Source organism: Populus euphratica, unplaced genomic scaffold (assembly GCF_000495115.2).
Source record: "Populus euphratica unplaced genomic scaffold, PopEup_1.0 scaffold85.1, whole genome shotgun sequence".
NCBI lineage: Eukaryota > Viridiplantae > Streptophyta > Magnoliopsida > Malpighiales > Salicaceae > Populus > Populus euphratica.
Genome location: NW_011499898.1, coordinates 1,126,529 through 1,140,879, shown reverse-complemented (window position 1 = coordinate 1,140,879; position 14,351 = coordinate 1,126,529). Strand labels below are relative to the sequence as shown.

At 29.5% G+C, this 14,351-nt stretch overlaps 1 protein-coding gene across 6 annotated transcripts; it reads left to right on the top strand.

The window, feature by feature from the left end:
• Window positions 1–10,049: 10,049 nt before the first annotated feature.
• Window positions 10,050–14,120, top strand: LOC105132421 (tubby-like F-box protein 3). 6 transcript variants are annotated; one of them, XM_011035919.1, is made up of 6 exons: window positions 10,050–10,568; window positions 11,754–11,841; window positions 12,072–12,201; window positions 12,283–12,462; window positions 12,657–13,149; window positions 13,688–14,120. In XM_011035919.1, exons 1-5 carry the CDS (start codon window positions 10,260–10,262, stop codon window positions 13,129–13,131), a joined length of 1,182 nt encoding a protein of 393 aa, XP_011034221.1. In that variant the 5' UTR covers window positions 10,050–10,259; the 3' UTR covers window positions 13,132–13,149; window positions 13,688–14,120. The 6 variants fall into 6 exon arrangements, with proteins under 6 accessions (XP_011034221.1, XP_011034220.1, XP_011034219.1 ...); XM_011035918.1 differs by having other exon boundaries at window positions 13,683–14,120; XM_011035917.1 differs by having other exon boundaries at window positions 10,051–10,568; window positions 13,666–14,120.
• The last annotated feature ends 231 nt before the right edge of the window (window positions 14,121–14,351 follow it).

Genomic DNA, 14,351 nt, shown 5'->3' with positions numbered 1-14,351 from the left:
AAAGCAAGCCTATGTTCTATGGACCGTGAATGAATTATATAATGAATGGATCTTCCTAGATGGAGCTATGTGATTATATTGATGATATATTTACCATTGGTGGGCAGCTTCCAAAAACTGTCATGTCTCCACAAAATTAAAATATTGATGACACGACAGCTCCCTGACATGAGAGCCACGCGTGGAGATAAATAAGAATCCTCATTTGTTTCTTATTTCGAGTGTATGATCTAACAAGGAAGCTCATTTCTTTTCTTTGTTTCCTTTTTTTTATTCCTTGAGTTGCAACTTACAGGAAACAATTTTCTTTTTCTACCATCTACAGACTATAAAGTATAAAATATAATTTTCTTTTTCTACCATCTACATACTATAAAGTATAAAATCATGGACTCGATAATTGTGTAACTTATAAAAAATATAATTTATATGATTAGGTTTTAGATTTGCTATATAAAAATTATTAGTTTGAGTTATATAAATTTTAAAGTTATTAAAAACTTTTATAATTATTATATGATTATTTTAGAATCTATAAAATTAGTTAAAATATATACAAGTTAATTTAATTATTTATACTAATAAAAAAAAATACAGGCTTTATTTTATTTTTCAATAAAAAATTAGATATCACGGGACATTTAAGACAACTTAGGATAGACAAGATAGAAAACATGGATTAAAATAGATTAAGAATAAAGTAAGTTAATTTAATACTTTTTAAGAAAAAATCAATGATTTTAATTAGGTTATAAGTAAATGTTGAGTTCACAAGGTTAATTTCCTCTTGTTTTTTTTTGTTTTTTTCTAAAACCTAGCTCGAGAATTCAAGGCAATCGGATCTTAGGTTTAATAAGAAAGTGGGTTGCTATTTATCACCATTTTATACATTCTATTTCCATACACACATATGCAGGGTATATAGTATAAGTAAGAAACTAAAATGATATAGTAAAAATTAGGCCCGAAAGCATTTATGAGCAAATGCAACTCTCACACTTTGACATTCTTGTGTTTGCTTAGAACTATTTCATTATTAAAGAACCGAGCACACCTGGAAGTAGAAGTTTTATTGAGATTCAATAATTGACACTTTATACATTGACATGACATCCAATTATCATATTCAAGGCAAGGCATAAACACCCCATACTTTACCCATTCTTATCACAAGGCTTCGTGTTCGCTCGGAGGCCGTAGCTAAATCAATCGGGGCTGCTTTGAATTTGAGAAAGGGCTAAGCGAGAAGACCAAGCTAGGTTCATCATCAATCATCATATACTCGGTTGATTTTTATCCTCTACACTAGCATCTTGGTGCCTTGATTTGACGAGACAGATCGTGTTAGCATTCAGTTAATACACTGTAAAATGGTGTTCCCATCCTTCTTTTCTATGAATAATTTGGTCTGCCCTTGATGAACTTTCCTGAACCATGCTTTTAATTAAATTGAAAGGAAATGAATTCGATGTGATTCATTGGATTATGACTTTGTTTAATTTTCTTTAAAATAATATCATTTTAACTCTATTTAACTATACTATTCTAGAATGATCTTGATATATTCGTACTTCCGACCGAGTGAAATAACATTGTTCCTCTCTTCCACAGGATTGGTCTCCATGTCCCTGTATTTTCTCTTTTTTCTACAGGGTTTTGCTATTTATAAGCGTGTAAGAAACCATGTACGCATCGGTGGCTTGCTAGCTAGCTACCTGAACCTCTTGCCGGAGGAGGACAAAGTGATGACCCGCCAGGTATCAACAAGAAGATGCACTGGAACATAGAAATGTATGTTCTTGATGTAACAAAGCACAAGTTCAGTGATACAGTTAAAAAACGCAAACAAACAAACAAACAAGAGCACCCAGCCATGGACCTCTTCCTTTCCTCGTTGGTGCCCGAACAAAACACAAGAGTAGCTTGGTTTGTTTTTGTTCTATCCACCCATCGACAGAGTCTACTGAGGGTGACAGAGATGCAAATAGACAATCTCTGGTTGCTGTGGGACCCTAAGGTGGTGAGAGAGACCGAAATAGACAACCTCCGGTTGATGTGGGACCCTAAGGTGATAGAATCCTTAGGATTAGATATCATGAGATATTTTTTAATGTGGGGCTGGGACCTGCTATTTTCCAACTCCTCAGCTATAATTATCATAGTTTTTTTTTAATATAGATATTTGAAGTAATTTATATATTTTTTAATTAATTTTATGAATTTGAAATTAATAATTATATTAATTTTAAATAATTTTAAAATTTATATAATTTAAATTAATAATTTTAAAAAAATAAATTTAATACCTAACCAGTTAAATTATATCTCTTAAAATTATAATTAATATAATATTTATATCAATTAAAGATAAATAATTAAATTAACTTGTATTAATTAATTTTTTATTTTATAAAAAAATATATTATTTTAAAAACATAATATTTTTTTCCAAACCTATTTAATTTTTTAACCCAATCAAATTTTTTTTTTTTATTGAAACTTGGCCTATGTTAAACCTTGAATCTTCTGGATTACGAAACAACTTTTTATGTCTGTTTAGTTTTTTAACAGAGATAATTACTTGATACTAACGATTTAATGAAAATTTTGATACCAATAGTCCACCTGAATTTTATAACCTTATGGGGATAGTGACCAATTTTATTTCTTCCATTATGGTTTTGGATATGAGTTAAAAAGAGGGATCACGAGGTAGAACAAAAAAAAGATTCGGTGTGTGTCCAGATTATTGCTCAATTGGGAAAAAAAATTACTAATCTCATTACTAGAAAATAAATTCGAAAACAATCAAGATAATTGAAAAAAAAAAAAAGAGAAAGAGAGAGAGCAAATCACAGTACTTCTATGAAATATTATAAAATTATAAATATAATTAAGTTTGAAGATTTGACAAAATATTTTCTCATATTTAAAATGTCCTTAATTATAATATAAGAAATTAAAAAAATAAAAATAAAAAACTTAAAACAAATTGATTAACAGTAAATACTGAAATTTGCTATTATGGCAATACAAAGGGACGAGGTTTTAAAACTCACAAGGAATATTTTGAAATAATTATTCCTAGAAATTTTTATACATTATTTATGATCTACTTCAAAACCATGTAGGCTTCTTGTTTAGTAAATCTTCTCCTAGGGGACATAAAGCTCTTTTTAAATAAATGTCTACACAAAGTCCTGTGGGAATATTGATAGGGGACTTTTTAAGAATTAAGTAAGTACTATGGATATTTGTATAAAAAATAACATTAATAAAGACATTAAAAAGCTTTTATAAAGATAGATAAAAGGTTTGGGAAGAAAATTTAAAGGTGAGGGGAAGAAGCTAAGAATGTCTTCTTCTTTTTTGTCGGTTGATTTTTCTTTTTATGTATTTTTATTTTTTTAATATTATCTAATTTGAATTATCTTATGCAATGTAAAAGGGATAAAAAGATAATCTCGTATGATTAAGATAATAATATTTTTTTATTCGAATCATCACATCTAATTAATGGAAACATGGATTGATTATTCGTATTTAATAAGATTATAATGAGCATTATAATTATTAATCTAAACTCAGGGTATGGAAAGTTCAATGTAAAGCGACTCTTCAACAATACACTCAACCCGAGAGACGTTGAGTGTAAGTCATACCTTAAACCTATAAGGAATCAGGTCTAGCTTGTCACGGCATCCAAGAATGGTCTGGGACTGCTATATCCCGACCAAACATAAAGTTGGGTATGGTCACGTCCCTAACCCAATATAGGATAGGCGTGGGTGCACCCAAACCTAATATGGAGCAGGGCACGGTTGTGCCCCTGTCCAATATAGGGTTGGGAGCAGACACGCCTACCCCCACATGAAACTTGGTGCTAGTGCACACAAGCGCAACATAGAGCTATGCACAATTTCGTCCTTATCCAACATAAAGTTAGGTAAAATCTTGCCCCTTCCTAACTTAAAGTTGGACGCTAAGAAAGACATAATCTTATCTTGAATTATAGTTTTTGTTGCCTTTTAAATAGGATAAGTTTATAGAAATTGTGACCCATCACAAAGCCAGCCAGTAAAGGATGGTTTCCTTTATTTTCATTTTTCTTGGACTCCTTCACATGATATTCAACCGGTAAATATCCAAACTCACTCTTAAAATTAAACTAAATTCTTCTTTTTTAAAAAAAAGAAAGGAATTTGGAATTCTTTTAGAGAATATGAATTCATATTTTCTTTCATCTACTTGCCTGTAAAATATTAATCCATATTATTTTTTTTAGTATATTATTTGTTTTGATTGAATAATGACTTAATTTTTTGTTGTTGTTAGAAGAATTCTCTTGACTTTAATTGATATTTTTCACATAAATCAATTATTTTTTTATGTAAAAAAGTATTTAAAAGAACTTATAATTGCAAGAAGAAACTTGGAAAGAGGGATGAGATCCGTGAGAGAGAAAGAGATAGGAAGCAAAGAATGCAAGATCACTATAATAAAAAATTTAAAGGCAAATATTATATTTGTTAATATTAAGTATTACTTGAAAAGGAATGAGTTTTTCATCCTTTTATGTTATTGTGGATAGTCCATATAAAATTTTATATTTTTTAAATTTAATTTTTAATTTTTTTTTGGTTTAGTTCAGATGGAAAACATATTGATTTGATTTCTTATAAAAAAATAGGATTAAAAAAAAGAGACTTAGATGAAAAAAGACATCTAAATTGAGTGGCAAGCCAAGAGTTTTGCGAAAAAAACACTTTGGTCCTTGAACTTTAAAAATCATATAAATTATACAATCTCAATACCTTAATATTTTTCCAATTCAATTTTAATACAAAAATTTATTTTATTATTTTTTAGTTCCTAGTTGAGAAAGAAAAGAAAAAGGTCATCAGATTCTGGCAGTAGAAAGAAAAAAATATTTTTTGTATTGAATTATTTCATTTAATGAGAGAAGTTCATATTGAGTGTTTTTTTATCTTTAAAGTTGATGAAAAAACATATATGAGCTTAGATTGATCTTTGAATTCAGATTGATTTTGGTTTTTTGGGCAGTTTTTTAATATTATAAATAAGCTTGTTATCCTATGATTTTTATAGGTGATTTAGGTCAAATATAGATTGAAAAAATGAGTTTTAAGGTAAACATAACTTAAACTTTAATTTTTTTAGCCACCATAATAACAAAAATATAGGCAAATGAAATGATATATTGTCTGATTTAAAAAAAAAAAAACATTCAGGGTAAGGGCTCCATTGCATGAGCCTGCCTTGACAAAATGGGCTATGGGGATGGTTTGTCAAGCACAGTAAAACCTAATTTTAGCTTTTTTTTAAATTTTTTTTTAAAAATAATAATTTTTTATAGTTTTTTCTCTTTCTATATTAATTTTTATTTAAATTAGTATATTGTCTCTCTTTCATTTTATTTTGAGAGCATCTTTAAATAATAATAATTTTTTAGTTATGCATTTAAATTTAAAAAGTTTTTTCTGATTTTTCTATAAATGTTTCTTCTTTTGAATGGATGAATTTTATTTTTTAAAATTAAAAAAAATATTTTCATATAATATTTATATTATGTGCAATTTTGCATGATAGTTTTTTCCCCTTTTGTTGTATTTGATCAATTTAGTTTGTATCTCTATTTGTGTTATCAATTACTTATGTATAAAAAAATATTTTAATAAATAAATTTAGCAAATACAATTATATAAATATCTTATCTTTTAATATTAAATATCTTGATTTACATCTACAGATTGATTTTTTTATTTTTATTTTTAAGTATCATTAATGACTTTTTATTTATTTATACGCATATATAGTTCTTAATTTATTAGATTAAATGTATATATAATTTTTTTATTTGAAGTTAGATTGCATATATAGTTCTTAATTTATTAGATTAAATGTATATATAATTTTTTTATTTGAAGTTAGATTGCATATATCGTTCTTAATTTATTAGATTAAATGTATATATAATTTTTTTATTTGAAGTTAGATTTTTTAAACTTCTGTTGAAAAAACTTGTATATATAATTATTTTTTTAAAATAAAAATATTTTACTCGCAAGTAAACACGAGTCCCGTAACTAGTAACTATATTATACTAGTACTTGTATTTATAGTTTTAAAATTTGAGATAGAAATTAATGTAAGGATAAAACTTGATCATGAGTTGAGTCTAAAAAATTAAAACAATATTATTTTGATAAAAAATATAAAAAAAATTAAAGAGTTGATAGCCAGGTAAGACCTAAATCCACAAGGCCACCATATCAACTTGAAATTTTAACAAAATCATCTGTTTTTTCAATTTTTGTTTCAACTAATATTGGGTCTGATTCGGGATCAACCGCGGCTCTGGTCAACTTTACAGCGTGTACGGGTTTTAAAACGCTGCTTATATTTGACCCAGAAGCACAAAAAACACGCTTTTGCGTGTTGCCCGGTGATGTTGTGGGGAAATTTGATTTTGATTACCAAATGCACGTTAAAGTCTCAACAACAGTAACAAATGCTAAAAATAAAAATTATATTAATAAATCGATGAATGTTTGGTTATAATTATATTTATATGTAACTAAGTTTAAAATAAATATTAAATATTTGATTAATTTTATATTAAAAATGTTATTAAACTGATGATATTTTGAAAATTTTAAGTGGTTTTATTGGATAATTAGTTAATTTTTTAGTTTTAATAATTTGATTTTTTATTGTCAAAATAACCGGTAATTGGTACTTGATACCTGTAAAAAAAATTGTATGGATTTAGAGAATTTTTAATATTTAAATAAATATTTTTTTAAAAATAAAATAATATTTAAAAAGAAACTCTAAAAATAAATATATTATGAAGAAGAAAGATTGAGAACTTATTTTTATGAAGAACCAATGATAACCCATTTTTTATTATTTTTATTTTCTAGACGAGGACTCAAAAGTCACCCTGACAATCATTTTTAAATCTTTTACACGATAAAAGATAAAATATTTTTTATTTAATTAGGTAGAAAATATCTTTGATTTAATAGAGAAAAAATATTCCTAACTATGTATGAGCTGTTGGCTAAGTAAAACATCAAATCTATACATGATTGGGTTCAATCTCTAGTTTTTCTAAATAATAATTCATAAAAATAAAACATGTCTATCAATTAAAAATCAAAATCACAAATAAAAACATAAGTAATTGTTTTCTATCCATCGGTCTTGAAATGAAAAAAGATACGTTGAAATTAACTGAAACCAACAAAGCTTCTCTTTTTTTTTTTCATTTAATCAAAAAATCCCAACTAATAAAAATAAAATATAAATATGCATAGCTTGTCCAAAAACAAATGTTGAATGATGGTTTTGTGAGATATTGTTTTTGAAAAAAAAACTAAAACCCCTTGGAAAAATACTATAGCCCCACTTTCAAAAACATTGTTTTTACTAAAGATAGTGCAATAATAATTTTACTTCGCTGTCCAAAAAAATTGACACTAGATTTCAAAGTCATTGAAGTCCTTTCACCATTTGTGTAATTTTAAATTGACTAAAAATGATTAAATATTTTTTTATCTTATTACATAGTAGAATAACCAGAATATCTCTAGGATACAAAAATCAAACCCGGTATGAAGGGTATTTTTACAAAGTTTTTTTTTTGGTTATTTTAATTAAAGTTGAGAGACACTTTGATATTTTTTAAAAAATAAAAAATAAAAAATAATTCAAATGAACAATGAAGCTACAAAAATACACTTTAAATCATTTTAAAAAAAAGGTCCAAGGTCAAGGGGCATTTTAGGATTTTCACAATAATTTGTTTTTTGTAATTAGAAAGTCAACCTAGTAGCAATTCTGTATTTATCTAAAAAAAAAACTAAATAGATGAGCATGAGTATGGCATACTTTATGGCATGTGGGAGGTATTTATGTCTTTAGACAATGCAGGTGACCCTTTTACATTCAAAAATATCATTTTTTTGTGTTATTAAAAGTTTTATTGGTATAACACATGTTTTAATTAGTAATTTAGTTTGATGTCGATAGTTTTTTTTTTTTCCTCTACTCCCATAAAAAATATAGCTTTATCCTTTTGGTTATGGACATTCTCCACCTTAGTCTTTAACTTTTTTTATCTTTAATTTATGGCCTTGGTTCTTTTACATGAATTTTATTTATTTTTAACTTTATTATTTAATTATAATTTACCAAATATTATATTTTCCAATGCAATTCTTATTATTTGAATTTCTATTTTTTAACCTTGATTATTTTGTAAAAGTTTTAGTAATTTTTAATTTCATCATTCAATTAAAATTGATAAAAATAATAATTTTTTTTAATTTTAATTTACTAAATATTATATTTTTAAATATGATTCTAGTTTTTTATATTTTGTATTTTTATCTTTGATACTTTTATAAAATTTCTAGTACTTTTTAATTTTATTTTTAGTAGTTTTTAATGTTATTATTCAATTCAAATTGATAATATTACTAATAATATTATTACTTCAAATATCTCTAAAAAAAGATGGGTATATAGATATTTTAGAAAATATAGTTTTAACATTAATTTTTTTTAATAATTGTAAATTAGAGGAGGGTATGACTTATGATTTACTTTTTATGATTAACAAGTATGGTTAGAATTGTCACTTCCATTTTTCACGGATTTTCTCTCTCTCTCTCTCTCTCTCTTGTAAAAGTTTATGGTCAATGGCCACTTCCCCCCTTAAAATCATTCTTTCTACGCAGAGAATATGGGAAAGTAACATTTTAAGTAATATAAGATTTCGAATAAGATATCATTTCTATATTTTTATTATTACAATTATCTTATGAAAATCTGAAATCAAATTAATACTATATATATATATATATTATCACCATTGTTTTTTTTGTAACTCATTGGAAAAAAAATCAATATCCTATACAATTTGTATAATTCAAAAATCTTAAACAAAAAAGATAATAGTTTTATCTCAATGTTTAAGAAAATAAGAAGGGGGTATTTTTATCTGCAACAACGTTATAATTTACAAGTGAATGATTTGGATGAAATATAAAATTTAATATCTAAAATTATAATTTTTAAATTTAATATAAAAATAAACTCTAAATAAGATATTTGTTTAATTGAAGAAAAAATGAAAAGGAAAAAAGTCCACAATGGAGTTGGAAGAATATAATAACAAAATCCAAACCCAATAACTAAAATAATTATAATTAAATGCGGCACCAATTTTATATAGAAATTCACACGAAAGACACCTGGCATTCATTTTGTTTTGAGATATTCAGAATCACACATGCCACAGACAGACCTCTATCCCTGCGTGTAAGCTTTGAAGATTTTCACAATTAAAGGAGAAATTAAAATTCTTTCATATTTTACGATTAATGCTTCCAAAAGTTTTTGCACGATAACTCTTATTTATTTATTTATTTATTATTATTCTTATTTAAATTGCATGATAAATTATTTAAATGGCAAGATATTCATATTGCGTGATAAATTCATGGAGGGAAAAATTATTTTTTAAAAAGAATTTCTTTTAAATTCATGAGATTTTCTCAAACAAATTCTAAAATGCTCTTTAATAAAATTGACATTAATTTATCATAAATGATAACTAGATTGTTAACATTATTATTATTATTATTATTATTATTTCAAATTTCAATGTTAATTTTTAAATTTAATAATTTAAATTATATAAGAAAAGGAAAATGCAATAAATTAAATTGTTATCATTTTATTAAATAATTTAAATTACTCAATTTTAATTTAACAATTTAAATTTAATGAATATTGAAATAAATACAAAAGAATTCCAATCATTGTTTTAAAACACAAATCAATTTGGCAGGTTAATTTAACAGCCGGCGGGTTGATTCTAACTCAACTAACCTAATCCTAAATATATATATATATATATATAAGGTTAGTACTTCGTAGTTAGTAAAATATTATTAAAAAAAAGGAAAAAGAAAAGAAAAGAAAGAAAGATAAGGTTAGGAGGAGTGTAATTACTCTCTACTAATAAAGGGGGTTCTTCTTGTTAATCATATTTATAGGATAGCCCTCTCCCTCTCCCTGACCTCCTCTCCTCCATCAACATCCACAACCCATCTCCCTCCCTGTCTCTGACACACCCTAATCCCAGATCTCTCTGCAACAAAACCAAACATGAAAAACCCGGTTCTTTTTTTACCTTAGAACTCTCAGATTTCCACAGAAAAAAAATGTCAGCAATTAAGAGCATAATTAACAGGTCAAGATCACACAGGGTGGTCCAGTACAGCTCAGCACCAGACCTGAGTCTGTTTGGAGTTGGATGTGGTGCAGAAACTACTTCATGTTGGGCTAATTTGCCACAAGAATTATTAAGAGAAGTGCTTATTAGAATAGAAGAATCGGAGAGCAGCTGGCCACCAAGAAAAAATGTGGTGGCTTGTGCTGGGGTTTGTAGGAGTTGGAGACGTATAACTAAAGAGTTAGTTAAAGTCCCTGAACTTTCTGGCAAACTCACTTTCCCGATATCTGTCAAGCAGGTAGCTTTATGTACTTTTGTTTGCTTTAATCCTGAGTTTTTGTAAGTTAATTATAAACGGGATTCATGGTTTTGGTTTCTGTGTTTTGATCTCTAATTTCTCTGGGAAAGTGTTTTTTTTTTTAGTTTAGTGATTTGATAATAGATTGATGACGAATTGAATTCATTTCTGGTTATCTATAGTGGGTTTTAATTGGTCTTGGCTATTGTTAAATGATTGTCATTCTAAATGGATTTATGAGATAAATTTTGTGTCTTGAGATTTATATGTTATTCTTACCTTGCTTTTGTGAAGAATGCTGTTTAGACTTTAGACTTTCGAGTGATGGTCAAGGTTGCAAACTTACAATCAAGTAGAAAATGTTTGGGGCTAAAAGATGCAACAGAAGAATTCATTTGTAGACCACGATTTCAATTTTTTATTTTTTTTTTACTGGTGATATTATAGTTGTGGTTTGTTTGATAACTGTGATTTGGTCATCTCCCACAAACTTTTTTCTAATTGATTACGATTTAGGCAGGTTGAGTGGGAAATGGTATGTCTGGTAAACGATGAGCAGTGGTGTTTATTGAAATCTCGCTTGTCAACAGAAGATTTAGGCAGATTGAGTGGGAAATGGTATGTCTGATAAACGATGAGTAGTGGTGTTTATTGAAATCTCGCTTGTCAAGGATATTTCTATGCTTGGGTTTTCAACCATTTCGTCCAAATGCTAATTACAATGACAAGGGATTTGGGACCGCGTGTTTTCAGAATAAGACAATTCCACTACCTTCTGCAGGTTTTAGGGAGGAACTTAGTCGAAAACACCCTTGAAAGAGTAGTGAATACCCTTTTTGGACCTCCTTTTGCTTCGACGGTGTAGGTCCACAATGATGAATAGCTTCCACTTTTGTGTAGTGATGCTGATTTTGTTTCTTCTTTGATATATAAATTTCCTCACCATGGTGCAACGCCTGTAACTATTATGCCCTGTGCTAAATACGTTGGATTGATGGTAGCAGTGACAGCCCTCCAATTGATTTAATGATGCCATGAGTCTGATATGGAATTGGGGTTATTGTTTGTAATTTGGGAATTTTTTGCCTGGCCACCTCATGAGTTTGGATTTCATGATTGGTTTGTTCTTTTCTCCTCTTGGAACTCCTTTCGTGCATTGTCTCATTTGATTCTTATTGTTTGCAGCCTGGTCCAAGGGATTTTCTCCTTCAGTGCTTCATAAAGCGGTGCAGATCCGCTCAAACATACCGTCTTTATCTCGGTCTAAATAATGGTGAGTAGGATCTTAATGGTGGTCACTATGTTCCTAAGTTGCCCATGTAGCGAACTAGATTCATGGTTCACATTATCCGTGCATCGTTGTTAGTCCTTGTTTTTTTTAAATTGTTTGTTGAGGCAGTCAATTTGGCTGACCACTGGATTTTAAGAGGCCCTGGCTTTTACTGGTAGCTTTTTGAGCTTTGGAGAATTCAACCTTTTGAATTTGTTTGTTTCTTAACACAGCATTAACTGAAGACGGGAAGTTCCTTCTTGCTGCGCGCAAGTTTAGACGCCCCACCTGCACGGATTATATCATTTCTCTAGTTACTGATGATATGTCAAAGGGAAGCGGTGCTTATGTTGGGAAACTTAGGTATGATATAATTGGCCCACAGAATAAGTTTTCTTAGCTCTCTTACTGGCTGGAATCTTTAACATTTTCTCTCCTGTGAAGATCCAATTTTCTCAGAACCAAGTTCACGGTCTTTGATGGACAGCCCCCTCATGCTGGAGCCAAAATGACAAAAAGTCGCTCCTCAAGGCTAGTAAATTTGAAACAAGTTTCTCCAAGAGTCCCTACTGGCAATTACCCAGTGGCTAGCATCTCATATGAATTGAATGTATTGGGTTCCAGGTAAAGATTTAGGCACATCCGACAATTTACAGACTTGTCTTTGGAAATAAGTGAATGGACTGCTATCTCCTTCCTGTCTTGGCCGTTTCCATCAAATAAAATTGTGATCTGCATTAATTTTTTGGACCATGAATCACTAAGCATATGCTTTCCTAGAAGCTTAGCTAATTATTTTAAAACTCTCACATATCAAGCAGGGGTCCTAGGAGAATGCATTGCATTATGGATGCCATCCCCGCTGCTGCCATTGAACCTGGTGGAATAGCTCCCACACAGACCGAGTTTTCTCACCACAGTGTAGATTTCTTACCATCACTGCCCTTTTTCCGGTCAAAGTCAAACCGAGTTGAGAGCTTTCGATCAGGATCCTTGTCCAGTCAGAGAGAAGGAGCTTTGGTGCTGAAAAACAAGGCTCCAAGGTGGCATGAACAGCTCCAGTGTTGGTGTTTAAACTTCCATGGACGAGTTACAGTTGCTTCAGTGAAAAACTTTCAGTTGGTTGTTTCCCCAGAAAATGGACCAGCTGGGCCAGAACATGAGAATATCATCCTCCAATTTGGCAAAGTTGGAAAGGATTTGTTTACCATGGATTACCGCTATCCAATCTCCGCATTCCAAGCATTTGCGCTGTGCCTCAGTAGCTTTGACACCAAAATAGCTTGTGAATGATGACTCATGATTGAGCAGGTTTGAATTTGCCTCTCTTAGAAATCGACACTTAATGGACCCTGATTTTGTTATAATTTATTGAATTGCAAAAGAAAATCTGAACCGTCCAGAACCATAATTTTATTGGAGCATGGTATAAACTGCAAAAGTACCCTGCCCCACTGCACAAGTATGAAATGTAATCCTGAAAGTAACAACAAAGGCATGTGTCCTTTTCATGGATATTTTATTACTAGGTAATCGGTGGTCTCTTGGAATTGGATTGTCGAACCCAGAACTTTTAAATGATTGACCTTAAAACCAGAGTCCCCTTAACTGGCTGCTAAAAGAATGACACCCTTTCTTCTGCGCGCGTGCGTGGTTTTGAGGTTTTTCTTTTCTTTTCCGCCTCCTTCAACTTAGTCTCCTGTTCTTCAAAAGCCTTGATGCATCGAGCTGTTTTATTGAACTACATAAGAAAACGGATAGCAATGTACCTTAGTTTAGTGGCTTTCCTGAATGCAATTGCTTAATGCTGTACAAGCTTGATCATAGGCATCTCTTTATTGAAGATTAGTATCGGTGCTATATGTCCAGTGATGGGTCTTTAGTGCACCTGCAAGCCTTTTTCCTGGCCATCAACGAGTTTCGGTCTGTCATGCATGTCCAGGTGGGATGGAGTTTTCTCCGTTGATGGCGGTGCAATAAAGTTTGTGGGGGTGACGGATATGCAAATGAAATGCAGATATGCTGCTTGCTTGTTTGAAGGTTTTCAGATGATGGCGTGGATTCTAACTTCTATCAAGATGTAGGAAGAGACGTGGCATTTATAATTAAGGACTGGAAGTGTCATCTATGATGCTGTGTGTATATATATTTTACTCAGCGTTGTCTTATCTTTTTATTTTATTTTCTCCTATTTGCCTTCTTTCTTTCCCTTGAACTTCTTTTTATTTATTTCGTGGCCGTGTAACTGTTTGTCACTTCAATTATTTGTTGAGACTCAAGATACCAGATACCAGCTCTCCTTGCTTATTTGTTTCACTATCCAGAAAAGAACCCTAAAATAATATATATATATTAAAGGCTAAATTTCTGAAAGAACCCAAAATAAAAAAAATCAACAAGAAAATAAAAACAAAAACCCAAAATCATAAAGCATTTTGAATCATTTGAAATAAAAAAACCTACTCGGAACTGAGTTTTGTTTTGATTATGGTTTTGATAATCAACGAACATTA